General features: G+C 44.0%; 1 protein-coding gene across 8 annotated transcripts in view; it reads right to left on the bottom strand.

The window, feature by feature from the left end:
• Positions 1 to 18,835, bottom strand: part of DPF3 (double PHD fingers 3) — a 298,094-nt gene that overhangs the window by 153,033 nt on the left and 126,226 nt on the right. For 7 of the 8 annotated variants that reach the window (XR_009355845.1, XR_009355844.1, XM_059182919.1 and 4 more), the window contains exon 2: positions 7,689 to 7,849. Coding sequence is in view for 6 of the 8 variants with exons in the window: in XM_059182916.1 (XP_059038899.1) it covers positions 7,689 to 7,849 (161 nt within the window). In the remaining 2 variants the exon portion in view is untranslated. Of the gene's footprint in view, positions 1 to 7,688; positions 7,850 to 9,675; positions 9,811 to 18,835 lie in introns of those variants that run through there. The other variant, XM_059182920.1, reaches the window with a different exon arrangement.

Here is an 18,835-nt window from a genome sequence, read left to right as displayed (position 1 = left end):
CCTGGGTCACAAATCAGGTCTCAACTGGTACCAAAAGATTAGGATCATCCTTTACATATTTACAGACCACAATGCTTTGAAACAAGAACTCAACCACAAGAGGAAAGTTGGAAAGAACTCAAATACATGGAGGCTAAAAAGCATCCTACTAAAGAATGAATGGGTCAACCAAGAAATTAAAGAAGAATGTTTAAAAATTCATGAAACAAATGAAAATGAAAACACAACTGTTCAAAAATCCTTGGGACACAGAAAAGGCAGTCCCGAGAGGAAAGTATATAGCAATACAAGCCTTTCTCAAGAAACAAGAAAAGTCTCAAGTACACAACCTAACCTTACACCTAAAGGAGCTGGAGAAAGAACAGCAAAGAAAGCCTAAACCCAGCAGGAGAAGAGAAATAATCAAGATCAGAGCAGAAATCAATGAAATAGAAACTGAAAGAATAGTAGAACAAATCAATGAAACTAGGAGCTGGTTCTTTGAAAGAATTAATAAGATTGATAAACCCCTGGCCAGATTTATCAAAAAGAAGAGAAAGGACCCAAATTAATAAAATCATGAATGAAAGAGAGAGCTCACAACCAACACCAAAGAAATACAAACAATTATAAGAACATATTATGAGCAACTATATACTAGCAAATTTGACAATCTGGAAGAAATGGATGAATTCCTAGAGACATATAAACTACCAAAACTGAAACAGGAAGAAACAGAAAACCTGAACAGACCCATAACCAGTAAGGAGATTGAAGCAGTCATCAAAAATCTCCCAACAAGCGGCGCCTGGGTGGCTCAGTAGGTTAAAGCCTCTGCCTTCAGCTCAGGTCATGATCCCAGGGTCTTGGGATTGAGCCCTGCATCGGGCTCTCTGCTCAGTGGGGAGCCTGCTTCCTCCTCTCTCTCTGCCTGCTTCTCTGCCTACTTGTGATCTCTGCCTATCAAATAAATAAATAAAGTCTTTAAAATTTTTTTTTAAAACTCCCAAAAAGAGTCTAGGGTCAGATGGCTTTAAATAACAAACATTTAAAGAAGAATTAATACCTATTATCCTGAAGCTGTTCCAAAAAATAGAAATGGAAGGAAAACTTCCAAATTCATTTTATGAGGCCAGCATGACCTTGATCCCAAAATCAGACAAAGACCCCATCAGAAAGGATAATTACAGACCAATATTCCTGATGAACACAGATGCAAAAATTCTTACCAAAATACTAGCCAATAGGATCCAACAGTACATTAAAAGGATTATTCACCATGACCAAGTAGGATTTATTCCTGGACTACACAGTTGGTTCAATATCTGCAAATCAATCAATGTGATACAACACATTAATAAAAGAAAGAACAAAAACCATATGATACTCTCAATAGATGCTGAAAAAGCATTTGACAAAGTACAGCATTTTTCTTGATCAAAACTCTTCACAGTGTAGGGATAGAGGGTACATATGTCAATATCATCAAAGACATCTATGAAAAACCCACAGCATGTATCATTCTCCATAGGGAAAAACTGAAAGCTTTTCTGCTAAGGTCGGGACCGCAGCAGGGCTGTCCACAATCACCACTGTTATTCAACATAGTATTAGATGTCCTAGCCTCAGCAATCAGACAATAAACACAAATAAAAGGCATCCCAATCAGCAAAGAAGAAGTCAAACGTTCATGCTTTGCAAATGATATGATACTTTATGTGGAAAACCCAAAAGACTCCACTCCTAAACTGCTAGAACTCATACAGGAATTCAGTAAAGTGTCAGGATATAAAATCAATGCACAGAAATCAGTTGCATTTCTATACACCAACAGAAAGACAGAAGAAAGAGAAATGAAGGAGTCGATCCCATTTACAACTGCACCCAAAACCATAAGATACCTAGGAATAAACCTAACCAGAGACAAAGAATTTGTACTCAGAAAACTATAAAGTACTCATGGAAGAAATTGAGGAAGACACAAAGAAATGGAAAACATTCAATGCTCATGGATTGGAAGAACAAATATTGTGAAAATGTATATGCTACCTAAAGCAATCTACACACTTAATGCAACCCCTATCAAAATGCCATCTTTTTTTTTTTTCAAACAAATGGAACAAATAATCCTAAAATTTATATGGAACCAGAAAAGACCCCAAATAGTCAGAGGAATGTTGAAAAAGGAAGACAAAGTTGGTAGCATCACAAGTCCAGACTTCAAGCTCTATTACAAAACTGTCATCATCAAGACAGTATGGTACTGACACAAAAACAGACACATAGATCAATGGAACAGAATAGAGAGCCCAGAAATGGACCCTCAACTGTATGTTCAACTAATCTTGGACAAAGCAGGAAAAAATGTCCAATGGTAAAAAGTCTCTTCACCAAGTGGTGTTGGGAAAATTGGACAGCCACATGCAGAAGAATGAAACTGGACCATTTCCTTAGACCACACACAAAAATAGACTCAAAATGGATGAAAGACCTCATTGTGAGACAGGAATTTATCAAAAACCTTGAGGAGAACAAACAGCAACCTCTTTGACCTCAGCTGCAGCAACTTCTTCCTAGAAACATCACCAAAGGCAAGGGAATAGGGCAAAAATGAACTATTAAGACTTCATCAAGATCAAAACCTTTTGCACAGCAAAGGAAACAGTCAACAAAACCAAAAGCAACTGGCAGAACAGGAGAATATATTTGTAAATGACATATAAGATAAAGGGCTAGTATCCAAAATCTATAAAGAACTTCTCAAACTCAACACCCAAAGAACAAATAATCCAATCAAGAAATGGGTAGAAGACATGAACAGGCATTTCTGCAAAGAAGACATCCAAATAGCCAACAGACACATGAAAACCTGTTCAACATCACTCGGCATCAGGGAAATACAAATCAACACCACAGTGAGATACCACCTCACACCAGTCAGAATGGCTAAAACTAACAAGTCAGGAAATGACAGATGTTGGCTAGGATGCAGAAAAAGAGGAACCCTCCTACACTGTTGGTGGGAATGCAAGCTGGTATAGCCACTATGGAAAACAGTATGGAGGTTTCTCCAAGAGTTGACAATAGAGCTATTCTATGACCCAGCGATCGCACTACTGGGTATTTACCATAAAGATACAAATGTAGTTATCCAAAGGAGCACATGCACTCCAATGTTTATAGTAGCAATGTCCACAATAGCCAAACTATGGAAAGAACCTAGATGTCCATCAATAGATGAATGAATAAAGAAGATGTGGTATATATATACAATGGAATATAATGCAGCCATCAAAAGAAACAAAATCTTGTCATTTGCAATGACATGGATGGGACTAGAGGGTATTATGCTAAACAAAATAAGTCAGTCAGAGAAAACAATTATCATATAATCTCTGTTAAGAGGAATTTGAGAGGCAGAGCAGGGGGTCATGGGGGGTGGAGGGAGAATGAAACAATGAGATTGGGAGGGAGACAAACCATAAGAGACTCTTAATCTCTGGAAACAAACGGAGGGTTGCTGAGGGGTGGGAGGAGAGGGAGAGGGTGGCTGGGGTATGCACATTGGGGAGGGTATGTGCTATGTATGGTGGGTGCTGTGAATTGTGTAAGACTGATGATTCACAGACCTGTACCCCTGAAGGAAATAATACATTATATATTAATTTTTAAAAATTTGCTAGTAGAGTCCCAGAAGAATAAGGGAAAGAGAGTGGGGTTAAACACATATTCAAAAAAATAATAGCTGAAATGTTCCTAAATTTGGCAAAAGATATAAACCTACAGATTTCAGAGGCTGAGTAAATCCCCAAAAGGGTAAACCCAAACAAATCCACACCAAAACACATCAAAATTAAATTTTTGAGAACTAAAGACAAAGTCTTGAAAGCAGTGATAAAGAAATGACAACCCACTTATAAAGCAAAAGAATTTGAATAACAGCAAATGTCTAACACAAACCTCATCGCATGCCAAAAGGAAATGCAAAACATTTTTCAAATGCTAAAAATAAAAGGACTAGTAACCCAGAATTTTATATCCAGCAAAAATATCCTTCTGGAACAAAGGGAAATAATCAAGTCATTCTCAGAAGAGAGAAAATTTAAGATAACTTGTTACCAATAGATCTACTTTGAAAGAATGGCTAAAGAAAGTACTTAATCAGAAAGGAATTATGAGAGAAGGCACCTTGGAACACCAGGAAGGAAGAACGAATGATTAAAGAGTAAAAATGTGAGTAAATACAATTGACATTTTCTTAAGTATTCTAAGTTAACAGTTTGATAATTAAAGCAAAAATTCTGTCTGCCAAGGTTTTCAGTGTGTGTAGAGGAAATGTTTAAGACACTGTAAAATTATTGAAATGATGAGAGGGGCAGGTGAGTATGATTATAAAGGGGTAGTATGAGGGAGATCTTTGCGGTGATGGAATAGTTTTTATATTGATTATAAAGGTGGCTCCACAAATCTCTGCGTGTAACGAAATGGCATTGAACAATGCACACACGTTTACCAATATCAAATTTTCTGGTTTCCAGATTGTGTTATGATTACATAAGATGTATCCACTGAGGGAAACTGGGTGGAGGATATGGGAAAATCCATCTGCCATGTATCCATAGTACACAGAACATATGTACTATGTTTGCAACATCCTGTGGATCTACAATTATTCAAAATAAAAACTAATTTTAAAAAGACAAAGAAATTTTTTTAAAAAGGAATACCTAATAAGTAAAAGCAAAATGAAACAAATCCAACTGTGCATTCAGTTAGTGGCACAACCACTCAGAGGAACTCTTTCAAGTGACCTTAAAACACATAATTGGACTCTACATCCTTAATGGGCAATATATTAAGGACAAAAGGAATTACAAAAAGGAGGAGGAGGGGGAGAAACCATTTTCAGTAATTTTATCGTGGGAAGTCTCATTTTCTTCTGATACTCTGGTGTGTATGTTGTGGGATAAAACAAATAAGTAATTATGTTAGCATCATTAAGAGCCAGGATTTTTTCAGTGTGGGAGAAAGGAGACAGACAATTAAGAGACTTAAGTAAAAACTGTGTAAAACTGAAATGAATGGGAAATAGAGGTGTATTTTCTCTTTTCAGAAAAGAAATCATATTCCTTAGATCTGCTCCCTAAAAAGTCCTAGAAATTAGCAACCAACCCAGGAACAGTAAGCACCACCAGATTATTGTCTTTAAATAACATTTCCTACAAAAAGGCCAGAGGATTTTTTAGAGAAATAGCGGGTTCCAGGTCTGGGCAGGAAGTGTATGAGATGAGCCTAAAACCTCCATCTTAATATTAGGATAGCAAGGTAGTTATCTGAAACGACTGGTATTCTTTCAAAACACCAACCCTGGCCCAAACACTACTGGCCAAAAATGGGACAACAGAAGCATCAATATGAGTAATAGCTACAATGGATTAAAATGTATCCGGTGTGTTTTAATCTGTAAATCCATGCAGGTATTCAACAAAATAATAACTTTATTGATCACTTTTGGTGAATACTAGGGAACCAACTCATTATTTTGAAAACTGGTAAATACAGTATTTACAAAGTCATATTATGGAAGCAGCCCAAATGTCCATGGATAGATGAATGGGTACAGAGGAAGTAGTATATATACACAATGGAATATTATTCAGCCATAAAAAGAATGATATCTGAGCATTTGTAACAACATGGATGGAGCTAGAGAGTACAATACTAAGTTAAAATAAGGCAGTCAGAGAAAGACAAATAATGACCTCATTAACATGTGGAATTTAATAATTGAAACAAATAAGCAAAGAAAAAAAGAGAGAGAAACAAACCAAGAAACAGACTCTTAACTACAGAGAACAAACTGATGGTTAACAGAGGGGAGGTAAGGTGGGGTGTGAAATAGGGAATAGGGGTTAAAGAGTACACTTATCAGGATGAACACTAAAATAAAATAGACTGATAAATAAAGAGGCAAAATTATTTATCCCACCTTTCATAGGGGAACTATACCTCACAATAACCAAAATTTTAATGAGGAGATGCTTCTCTTTATAGGTTACAGAGCTAATAAATGAAAAAATAGTGACAGCCCTTGAATTGAATGTTACCTTTTTGCAGCCCTTAATTGAATAAAGGATCTAGGCAACTATCAACGAAGGCCGCTAACATCAGTAACAGAGAGATAACCAGGCAACATGAGCCTCATGATGCAAGTAAACACCACCACTTAGGAGTTGTTCCTGCCCCCCCCCAAAAAATTGCGCTTGAATCTGCTTGGGTCTCTAGTCCTAAATAACAGCTCACAGGAATAACACCATAGGGATGCAATCAGAAAACCCAGACTCTGGGAAACCCTACAGTGCAAACAACCCAGTTTCTTCCACAAATAACAGGCAAGGGGGTGAGAGACAGATACACACACACACATAGACCTACAGACTTAAAATGGCTTCAGAAATACATCAGCCATTTAACAATGTAGGGATCCTACTTGGATTCTGATTTCAGCTACTGGGGGAAATAAATGTTGAACAAATATTTGATTCAATTAATGTCTTATTATTAACTTGGAGCTTTGGTAGCTATTGTGGATGCATACTGAAAAACTTACAGATGAAATAATTTGTTGCTTTGGATTACTTCAAAATAACCAAGGGTCAAGGAGGGACATGGAAGGTGAGTATAAGAAGACTGGCCATGAGTGGATCATTGTTGATACCAGGAGATTAGTACATGGACACTCATTTTACTATTCTCTCCACTTTTGTATGGGTTTGGAATTTTTCATAATAAAAAAAAAAATTTTAAATACACCCATAAACAGGGGCGCCTGGGTGGCTCAGTGGGTTAAGCCGCTGCCTTCGGCTCAGGTCATGATCTCAGGGTCCTGGGATCGAGTCCCACATCGGGCTCTCTGCTCAGCAGGGAGCCTGCTTCCCTCTCTCTCTCTCTGCCTGCCTCTCTGCCTACTTGTGATCTCTGTCTGTCAAATAAATAAATAAAATCTTTAAAAAAAAAAATAAATAAAATAAAATAAAATAAAAATAAAAAAAAAAACACCCATAAACAGCCAGAAAATTGCATCCCTTTAGCTGCCTCCCTAATCTCCACCCACTGGTCTTTATTCTGTTCTCTGGCACCTAGAAGACTAGTGTCATAATAATAATAGTAATATCTACAATTCCAGCCAGCATTTTTGGAACACATACTGTGCACAAACTCTTATGTCTTTTAGGAATATCTCCATTTAATCCTGATAAAGAAAAAAAAAATTCTGATAAAGTCCTGAAATAAATACTATTATTATTCCCATTTTCCAGGTGAGGAACCTGAAGGAGAGAGGTTGGATGAAGGAGCCAATCGTCAAACCCAGATCTGACCGCGGATTTCCGGTTTATAACCATTCAGCGAAGCAAAGGCAAAAGACAAAGACGGCTGTCGCGTCCTCGGTCTTCCCTTCTGGGGGCTAAATCCTGAGTTCTTTCACTCTGCCGCTGCCTCCTCCACCAAGTGGCTTCGCTGCCCCACACCATCCCTGAACCTCGTGCCAAGAGCTAGAAAAGTGCCTGAGTTTCCAGAGAGTACCCCGGGCCCGCGGAACAGCCTGCCCATCCCCAGCCACACGGCGGCGATTCCCGGGGGACGTCGGGTCTTCCTCCATCCAGACTGGAAGCCAGAACATGCTCCCGTGCCAGGCTGGCGTGGCTCACCTGGGCCGCGGTGCCTCTTCTCCATCCAGATGTAGCAGTTGTTCTGGGCCACCCCGGTCTGCGAGTCCAGGAAGGGGAGGCGCACGCTGCGCTCTGCGCAGAGCCGCGAGTTGTAGCTGCGGCAGTGCTCGATGGCTTCCTTGTAGAACTGGTCCCCGAGCCTGCCCAGGAAAGGGAGAGAGGAGGACTGAGGCCAGGGAAAAAATGGAAACACACCCAGAGGGAAACCGATGTTACCCACCTACCTCCCTGGAGACATTAGAGAGTTATGAAGACCCACGCGACTCAGACCGAGAGCCTTGCCAAGGGGCAGAATCCAGGCTGGTGTCAGGTCTCAACCAGGTTCTATTTCCCATACCAGATCCACCAGGGAATTTCGAATCCCCTTTAACAAAGAGCCTAGGGCCCCTAGATAAACCACCCGGACAAGGGACAAGTCCCTGTTCCAGGAAGTATGAAGTGCCGCTCCAGAATAGAAGGTTCTGGAACAGTCTTCCACCTGGGTTTACTGGGAGCTCAGGCTTCTAGAGTCCCCTCATTGACATCCTCCCTTAGCCACACTTTGTTCTCAGTAATTGCCAGCAAAGGCACTCTAAAATGAACCCAAAACACCAGCATAGACGCATGGCTTTCCAATACAATAGAAGAGAAACAACCATATAAACACAGACAAGAAAGACTGAGGAAACATCCCATAAAAACAGAGCTGTTATGGTGAAAGGAGGTGACTAAACCACACGCTTAAAAAAAAAACAAACAAAAAAAAAACTTTCTAATTGAAAGCAAAGGGAGCATTTGTAATAATAGTTGAATTTTGAATTCAAGATAATTTAATCCCTGGGGTCTAAAACATGAAAAGAAAGACCTTTCTGGTTTGTTGGAGTGGTGATGAGATTAAACACAGTAAATCTTAGGTTCTCTAAACTTGGGTATCCTTGGACATGTGGTGATGCTACTAATTTTAAGATAGGCTCCTTTTCAAAGACCAAAAATATAACATTGATAAAACTGATTGAATGTAAAGAAAAAAAAATCAGGGAGATCAAATACCTAACAAATAAAAGAAAGGCACATGCTGGAGGTTAATAAATGTCTCCAAGAAATACAAATGTAATACCATAACCTCTGCCAGTAGACTTGCACTTCTTTGTGGGGAGCTGGGGCGGGGGGAGGGGGAGGCAGGAAGGGGAGGAGCCACAGGGATTGCTGGGCCAGAGAGGAGAATCAAGTAGCTCATTTTGAAGTGATATTATGAATGTCCTTTTGTTTTGGTTCTATGTAGATTTGAAGAAGCCAAAATCAGGGTGAGAAAGTCTCTAAGTTAAAAATAATGTATTTCTAGGGGCACCTGGGTGGTTCAATGGGTTAAGCCTCTGCCTTTGGTTCCGGTCATGATCTTAGGGTCCTGGGATCCAGCTCTGCATCGGGCTCTCTGCTCAGCGGGGAGCTTGCTTCCCTCCCTCTCTCTGCCCGCCTCTCTGCCTACTAGTGATCTCTCTCACTGTCAAATAAATAAATAAAATCTTTATAAAAAATGTATTTCTTAAACAAAATATTTAGAGAACTAAAGAAAGCAAAATTTGAGAGGAATTTTTCTATACTCTTAAAAAAAAAAAAAATCAGGTCAGAGTCTACCTAAGAGTTTAAACAAATTTCTTATTCTGGGAGGATACAACCATGAAAGCTACTGAGGCATCTTTTGGAAATTACTTATTGACATACCTCTTTAAAAAAAGAAAAAAAGTGCCCCTTGCTCCTTTTCCCTCTCTGAACATCTTCAGCCTCACGAGGAAGGCATAACGTGCTCAGAAAGTGTCCTAGCAGTTGCAAAACCAAACCGTAATCAAATTATAATAGCCACACAGCTGGAAATGAATTGGGGGGATGGAAGCCCATTAAAATGCTATAAAACGGAACATGAGCTGATGTAATCAAAGATGGTAACAAGGATCATGAGATTGATCAAAAATAAAGAACCATTTCCTACAAAGCATTCACATCTGGGTCCCACCAGCTTCAATGCCTCCACTGATAACGCGACATAGCTCAGCGCGACAGAACTTTCCCAGACAGTTTCAGCCCAGCCAAGATGACACACAGCCCCATCCGGGGTGCTCCAGCGCCTTCACGAAACAGCGACCAGCCGCGCCACGTTGATGAGAACTGACAAGAACACATAACAGAGAGGTGTCCAATGTGAGAAACAGTCATCGGGTTTCCCACGATGTTTTGGCAGATGGCCAAAATAGATTTAACTCTTCTAATCCCAGAAATTATGCTGAAGGAGAATCTATAAGCCAAGCAAATGGCATCCTAGAACTCAGGGACTGGAAAGAAGGTTTCCATCTTCAAAACAAACTCTGGAAGCCGGGATCAAGGAAAACAACAGCGAGATCTCAAATTGGACTTTTCCTGAGACCCTCCTAACTTCCAATGGTCCCAAAGAGAGGAACAAGAAAGGGAAGCTGCTGAAAATGAAAAGTGAGTTTGACCAAGTTGGTGCCCCACACCAAATGGAATGAGAAAGTCAAACAAAGTGGTACACTGGGCGAAAATTAATTTCATCTTAAATACTTTCCACTTTCCATAACATGCAATGTTATGAGTAACAGGCGTGCTGGGGGGCAAATGTGTATTTTTAAACGTAATCTTTGTGTGAACGATACCTCTCTTACATAAACAGAGAAACCCTTCTCCAGACTGGAACCACTGTATTAAAGATTGAACCTGCAAAAATGTGACACCCAACACCCTCCCTGCGCCTGTCTCCAGGGAAGTCACTTTTAAACAGACCAGGCGTTGGCAGCGACTCGGAAACAAAAGTTTAAAGCCTTTTTCAAGATACAAGAGGAGAAAAGAGACTTCAGCCTTTTTGATAAATTCAAGCAGCACCTCTCCAAAAGTTAATTAGCCAAAATCTTCACAGGGCTTGTTCTGTTCTGTAGAAGAAAATCGATGGCCAGGTCTTCCTAACCTGTGGAAAGCAATTTAAACAAGAGAGAGGACAAATGTCCTTTTCCGTATGGGATATCTTTAAAAAGAAAAAAAAAAAATATCCCACAATGATAGGGTCCCACAGGTGACATTTGCATTCAAGTTGCAAGGGGCAGAGGGAGTGGGGAAAGGCTGGCAGTGAGTGACTCGTTTTGTGGAGCAGAGACCAGCATGCCCCAGGCTGGGTCAGGCACAGCCCAGCCTCAGCCATCACCTGTCTGCATCAAACCAACGGGGCTGGATTACCACGGGATGATAGATGTCTTGGGCTGGAAGAAGCTGGCACAAGGCAGAGTACAATGATGTTCTCATCAACAGCCTAGCTCAGGCTACCCACGGCCGCGATCAGAAGCAGAAAAGGCACAGGGGAAGAAATCGCGGGGCTCTCTGCCAGAGCAGGAGCCCACCCCACCCCACGTCCTGTGGCCTGGCGCAGCACTGGCTGTCCTGTGCTGGGGGCACCGTGAGGGGTGAGATCCCTCAGCGATCAAATCTGGAGTAAGAAAGCCATAGTTCTTAGAGTTTTCCACGGACCCCATGTGCTTTTCGGAGCCCATCCCGGGCTCTGCAAGACCCTCTGCTCCTTTCTCTTCCTCATGCTTCTACCTCTCTCTCTTAACACCTCATCTGTTCTCTTCAATTCCATATCCACGGCCCTGAGCTGGTTCTCTGGTCCCACCCTCCCGCCCAGACATCTGGGGCTCCTCCCTCTTCCCCTTCCCTCTGGTCCTGTGTTCTGACCCCAAAACAGGTGTCCTGTCATAGCCCAAACATGTGTCCAGAAGCAAATTCCTCACGTCCTGCCAGAAGCCTGCTCCCTCCCCCAAAGTCTCCATTCTTCTGCTGGGGTGGGGGCGGGGGAGACCCACGAGAACACTGCTCCCGAGAACACTGCTCCCGTATCTCCCCAGCAAGAGGTCCTTGACCCTTCTCTTTCCTTCATCCCATCTGGCATTGGAGTCTTTGATTTCTTAGTCTTTGATTTCTCTCCATCCCTACTGCATAGCCACCAGTCAGTCCCCTTTGACTGTAAAAACAGGACCTTGGCCCATCATTGCTATTTGCGCACATAAACAGAGATAAGCAGAGATAACAAGAAGCCCTAGCCTGTGGCAGGCTCTCTGGCCCCTCCTTCCCCACCATGGGCCCCTCCTCTTCGCTGTGGGCACCTGGATTTCCTGCTGTCTCACCCAGCTGCCCACCCTTCCACCACCGCCCACAAACGCACATTAAGTCTCATCGAACCCAATATGCTAACTTCCTCCTGTATACATTTAAAATACATTTAACTCTAACTGCACTGTGGAAAGCCGTCTCCCATTGATGCAGCACTTTATGATAACCTAGCTAGTGGGGGGCAATATTTGGCCAGGTAGAAGAAGCTTTCCGTTTTCCTCACAATGACATTGTTCCTAGAGCTGCCCTTCAAAGAAAGCCAGTTGGGGAATTTGCTGTGGACTGAATTGTTTCGCCTGAAATTCATGCATTGAAGCCCTAACGCCCCCCTCTAAAGTTCTTGTATTTGGAGATGGGCCTTTGGGAGGTAATTAGTTCATGAGGATAGAGTCCTTATGATGGGATTGGTGCCCCTATAAGAAGAGACAAGAAAGGGGCGCCTGGGTGGCTCAGTTGGTTAAGCATCTGCCTTCAGCTCGGGTCATGATTCCGGAGTCTTGGGATGCAGTCCTGCATCAGGCTCCCTGCTCATCAGAGAGCCTGCTTCTCCTTCTCCTTCTGCCTGCTGCTCTGCTTACTTGTGCTGTCTCTCTGTTGAATAAATACATAAAATCTTAAAAAAAAAAAAAAAGAGAGAGAGAGATGAGAAAATGACCAGCCTCTCTCACTCATTCTCTCTCTCTCTCTCTCTCTCTCTCCCCATCTCTGTCTCTCTCTCTCTTCCTCTCTCTCCCATGTGAGCACACAGCAAGAAGGCAGCCATCTACAAGCCAAGAAGTTTCTCACCAGAACAAGACCATGCTGGCACCCTAATCACGGGCTGCCCAGCCTCCAGACATAAATATCTGGGGAAGTAAAGGAATCTCTGGTGTTTAAGCCATTTGATCTCTGGTATTCTGTCACAGCAGCCCAAGCTAAAGCGGTGTTTCTGATATTTAAAAGAGGAAAGGCCTCTAGAGGATGGTGGAGCACGATGCTAGTCCCCTTCTTCCCTCATTCTGTCTTCTTCCAACAAAGATGGCAACAGTCTTCATGAGGTCAATTTCAATTCCATGCCATGCTTAATGTCGGTCTTCTTTCCAAGACTATAAACCCTGAGGGCAGAGACCACATCTGCAGGGCCACCGCACACAGCCACCAGACTTTGCACTAAAACCACACAGGTGCTCCAGTGACCCTGTAAGCCTGGCCTTTTTCCTGACTTATCCCCCGCTGTCAGCACAGAGCCCAGCACACCGATGAACTGCATTCAACGACAACTCCTACACATACAGTAGGTGCTTCCACATGGACAGTCTTCAGTTTGTTGCACGTATAGGTTATAGATTGGTGATTTAGACTGCATGGAGGCCTAGTCACAACTTGTCAAAAAAAAAAAAAAAAAATTCGAGAAAATGCCTGCAACCACTCCCGTTCAGTCCTCAACACCCGGCTCCTGGGTTACTGCAGCAGTCCCCTGACTGTAATCACGACAGCTCTTCTACCCATCCTGACAAAAAGAAATCTCCCTGGAGCCCAGTTTTTAGTCTTTCACGCCTCAGGATGGAAGCCAAATGGCTCCCACTGGTGCCCAATTTCCTCTGGAGGCTGACAGCGCCCTTGGAGAGCCAAGGGATCGGGGTGGAACAGAAAGAACAGAGACGTGGGATCAGGCAGATCTGAGCCCAGCAACAAGGCTGACTAGTTACACAACCCCCCAGGGCCAGATACTTACCCTCCCCAAGCCTCAGCTCTGCTTCCCGGGACCCCTACTTCAGGTCTGTGAGAGAATTAAATGACAAGGAACCTCTGGCTCACAGAGGAAATCCCTTTCATCAACAGTGGCTCCTTTCTCCTCCCCTCAGAGAGGAGCATTTCTGGCCATCTGTGGCACGCCATCTGCTTCAGCTAGTTGACCCCCTCCGCACAACACACACCCCACACCCCACACCCCACACTCACTGACGCAGTGTCTTTGAGGCCGGGGGACGTCAACCCAAACATCTGTCCTAAGACCTGAGGCGGCAGGGTGGCTGAGGTCAAGCGTAAGACATCAAGGAGAGCTGAAGAGCTGTTGCATGATCAGGAGTTCAAAGCCTGCCTGAATACAGAACCAGCCCCTGGCTTGTCTGAGGCTCTATCCCCACGCCCAACACAGAGCTTGCCATGTTGGGTTGAACAATGAATGAATGAATGAATGAATGAATCTTCATCTGACCTTCCTGCATAGATGAATCAGACAGTCCTACCCCTGGACCCCAACCATATATGTTATCCAGGTTCTTCTTCCCACCTGAAACTCTTGCCTCTTGCCCCCGGCCTGGCTAATCTTAACCTGTTTAAGGGCTGGCTGAAAGCCTGCCTCTTCCCGGACACCTCTGCAGCTACCCCTGCCCATAAGTGTTTTCTCTCTGCCCTCTCAGAGCTCCCTGATTGTCTCAGTTGTGTTTGGCCAGTCTCTACCATCCTCCTTCTCTCTCCCCACCCAACTAGAACTGAGGGATCCTGAAGACAGGAACTAAGAGCTCTATATTTTCATGTTACCCTACCAACCCCAGTGCTGGGATATAGAAGCACGTGATAAATACTGATTACGTGATTGCAACGTCAGGCCATCCTAATGGAAGCTTCCCAGCCGAGATGCTTGGGATGATGTCTCCCCACATGCAGATGAGGTAACCCTGAAGTCAACCAGCTTTTCCAGAGTGCAAGCTTGGCTGATTGAAAACGGATGTCCTGCAAGCTCCCATCTCCCTGAATGCTCTCTAGCATCTTAAAGAAATCCCTTCAGCTCTCAAGATTTTCATTTCTCCATCTACAAAATTCATGGCACTCTGCAAGACACAGAATGCATATTCCCCCTTCTCTGAACTTTTTGAGAAGCTCCCTGAATACCGTGCTGTCATCAGACCACTTTGGGGCAAGGGGAACTAGCTCTTCCTCTGCTGATGCAGGAAATGCGCCTTCGGTGCTTATCCAGAACACCAACCCCCACTCTCCAGGAGAATGGTCTAGGGAGTAGCTCTCCAACTTTGGTTTGTGTCAGGATCGGTGAGGGCGGGGGAGGCTATGACATTCTGCTTCCGCTGGTCTGGCGTGTAATCCAGACATCTGGGTTTCTGACAGACCCCCCAGTGATTCTGAGACATAGGAGACTCACTGACCTAAGGATGGCTCCCCAACCTCCAAGGCAAGGGGAAGAACAAGAGGGCCTTGTGATGCTCTTTTGGCCACGTTCTCATGGCAGAGCAGGACAGCCCAGTTAACTGACTTTAACTCAGCTGGGTTTGTTCCTGAAATTTTTTTTTTCCTGGCAGCTGGCATGGACAAAGCAACACTAACCTATAGCAGACTAGTCCCACAGAAATCCTCACCCCTCACAAAACATCCAAGAGGCCGGCTGAATGCAAATTTATGGAGGAGATGGTGACTTTCTTTGAGTCACTCTGGCAGTAACTCTGACCTTCATAACGTCACAGGAAAGGCACCTTGGGGAGAAGGGTATCGCCTTGCAAAAGCCAAGTCCGATGAAGAATCTGAACCTAAAACTCCCATTATGACTTAAATGCCATGCAGTCTGATGTTCAGGCCTGCTAGACCCAATAAATCCCTTTTCCAGCATCTACCCTGGTGAAGACTTTTCAGGGACTTATTATGCAAAGCTGCCTAAGCAAGACGGAATTTATGTTGAACCTGGCCGTGATTTCTGAGCTGCCACTGGGCGTTCTGATGACATACGCAACTCCGGGTTGAAGTCAAGGGGCTGCCAAGGACAAGAGACTGGAGGCAGGAGGGAAAAAGGATGATTCCTTCCAGTAAATAATGGGGGGGGGGGGGGGGGTCAGGAAAGGGGGATGCTCTAGGGAGGAAGAAGACTGTAGCTTTTCTGGTAGCCAAGGTTTGCCTTTTAAATGACATCCAGACGTGACAAAATAAATCTCTCTTCTGGAGCCTGAAGAATGTGTAGAATGCAACCAACTTTCAAAAGTGGGGGAAAAAAAAAAAAGACTGCTTTATCTTAGGGTAACACATACCTAGAAAGAAAGAAAACACAAACCCATCACAGAAACTTCATTGATTGAGGGAGGCTTTTTACTTTCCCCCGTTCCTAGATTGAGTCCTCTCTCATACCCCCAGAGAAGAGCCAGGCACCAGTATGTTGTCCCCTGGGTGTGCTTCTCCAGGAGAAGCGGACGATTGATTAGAGACAATTCTTGGACAAACATATCCTCAGACCCCCATCTTTGCGGCTAGAATACGAGGGCCTCAAGGCTACCCTCCCCGATACAGAGAATATTGGCCTGGCATTTAAAACACAGCCACAAAGAACACACCCTCTGTAGTCAATTCTCAACGCAGCAGTCCAAGTGATCTTTTTAAAATGGAAATCAGATCATGACATTCTCCTCCTTAAATCCCTCCAAAAGCTTTCGCTGCAATCAAAATAAAATTGAAACTCCTTCCCGTCGCTATGGGCTCCCACACTGTCCAGCCGCGCCCCTTTTCTACTTCTGCTTGTCCCTGCACCCGCCCTTGCCTGCTCAACTCCATCCTTACCGCGCTTCTCTCTGGCCTGCGAATATACCAAAATCATCCCACCTCAGGACCCTTGCATGCGCTATATTCCCTCTTCTTGGTACACAGATCCCCCAGGTCTTCCTTCTCATGGCTGGGCTCTTCTTGGAAGAGCCTAAGGCAGCCCACCCTACTCCACTCCTGCCCTAGTCCTGCTGTGTTCCATTCTACTCTAGCTTTTTCAGTATACTTACCACTACCAAACTTTTTCTGTTTTTTTTCTTTGCCTGCTGATTGTTTCTATATAATAAAATTATGAACTCCATGAGAGCCAGGTCTTTAGTTCTCTTGTCTACCACTCTCTGAACCCATCACACGATTTGGCACAGAAGAAATTTCTCAACAGATAACACTGAACAAAGAAGAGAAAGACCCAGGCTACCTGCAAGAGACAGCTTGAAAGGTATGGGAGCCTGGCTTCCCAGAGGGCAAGGAAGTCATCGCTGGGGGGAGGCCCTCAGCACAGGGAATGAGAATGACACCACCGCCTTCTCCCTTCTGATCATCCTTGCCCACACGGTCATCAGTGGGTTAGGAGCCCATTCCACTGTCCATACATGAATCTGGCCCATGGCCCAACAATGCCACCCACATACTGCAAAACCTATAAAGAAGTGGGGCCAAGAGGATAAATGATGCCCTTCATGACATCAGCTCTTCTTTTCTATGCCCAAAAAGAACATTCCAGGCCTGCTACTGGCACTGTAAACTAGCAGTGTCGAAAGATGGTCCCCAGTGGGCCTACTCCGGTTTCCTGAAAGGACCTGTCTCTGAATTAACCTCCTCTGCATGTTCTTTCCCAGAGAGCTGATCCATGTCCTCTTCCGGAGCACTGAGACTATGGGTAGAGGCAGGGGCAGGAGCAGGATGGGGGTGGGGAAGCACGGCTTGACGGGAAATCAATGGGAACTTGAAGGTCATCCGGAGGGCGCTGTCTCCCCATCATGCACCTGCTGGGATGGGATTTGTGGTCCTGACCTCGCTTGGGGGCCTCTGCCCTCCTGTCAGAGTTGGTTAAAATCAGCCAGAAGAAGCAAACGCCCTGCAGACCAAATGATCTCCAGGCTGCCCTTCCAAGGGACATCAAGCCAAACAAAGAAGCACTGAGTCTCATTTAACCTGCCACAAGGTTGAGAGTCACCCCAATTTCTCTTGGCAGCCCTCTGAGAAAACTGCCTCAGGCCTGCTGTTTTTTGGAGGCACATGCTTGTAAACCTTTTAATAAGGACAGAACAAAGCCAGGTTGACCAAGAGGCTGGTCATATCACCAAACTTAAGCTCTCTGGTAGAAAAGATAGAAATACTCCGGGAAACTAAGAAGACCAAAACCAAAAGTTAAGTGCACCCTAGAAATACCTAAGTCTTCCTTCAGAACCTCTACATCGTGGTCTAAGAATAAAAGATACCAGAACCTCCAAACCACTGAAAGGAGGTCTATTTTTCTTGACAGCCCAATAACATAAGGGGGCTTGACTGTATTTAAAATCTGACCCTCCTTTCCTCGTAGACCTATTTCCCAAGTTTCCTCCCTCCGGTCTTTTCACCTCATCAAGAATCACTTGACAGACAGGTCAGCCCACATCTCCAATCCCAAAGTTGAAGATGAGTCAGATATAAAAATGAGGAAGAGACATCCTCAGCCTACTTACGGAAAGGTGACAAGATGGCGCTCACAAAAACTGTGGCCTGGCCGCCATTTTCTGAGCACTTACTGTGTGTACCAGGCACTGTTCTAAGTGCTCGACTGGATTATCTCATTTCCTCCTCACATCGCCCCATCTCATTATTTCCCCTGATTCCACAGATTAGGAAACTGAGGCACACAGAGTGCTCAGTGATTTGCCTCGATTGTCAAGTGGCGCTGTGAAGCGAGCAGCCCAGGCAGTGTCAGTCCAGAACCTTGTTCTTGGCCAGTACCAGCCCCTCACAGACACACGATTGCCCCTCACCGAGAGCTGAGCCTCTGGAACTGGCATAAGCTGAACAGCGCTTCTTTTTTGGGGGTGTGCAGGCGCCAGGTTTCTCTAAGGGCATCATCAATTGGCTGGGCAATCTAAGCCATTTCTCTTTTTGTGCCTCAGTTTCCCAAACTGCCAAACAGTTCCAGAGATACTGTGAGTCACAGAGCATATCACAGAGCCACCTCTTAGCAACTCGAGAAGTAGGTTGGTTATGGAGCTGCCTGAAAAGATACCATCAGAGAAATACAAAACATTTTATGTGGTTTAGAAACTAAATCCATCCCAAAGGTGAGCAAGAGGTAATGGGCTTTCAGAGGCCCTGGGGCTCCCTGAACGTTGACTGAGGGGACAAAAAGGAAAAATGCCAGATTACCATAAGAATCCCAGGTGTTAGAGATTGTCTAATGCAAAGCGCTTGTTGTCCTGCAAGGAAAACCGATCACTAGAGAGGGGAAGTAATTT

Source organism: Mustela lutreola, chromosome 7, assembly GCF_030435805.1.
Source record: "Mustela lutreola isolate mMusLut2 chromosome 7, mMusLut2.pri, whole genome shotgun sequence".
NCBI classification, from domain to species: Eukaryota; Metazoa; Chordata; class Mammalia; order Carnivora; family Mustelidae; genus Mustela; species Mustela lutreola.
This window is presented reverse-complemented; position numbering and strand designations above follow the sequence as displayed.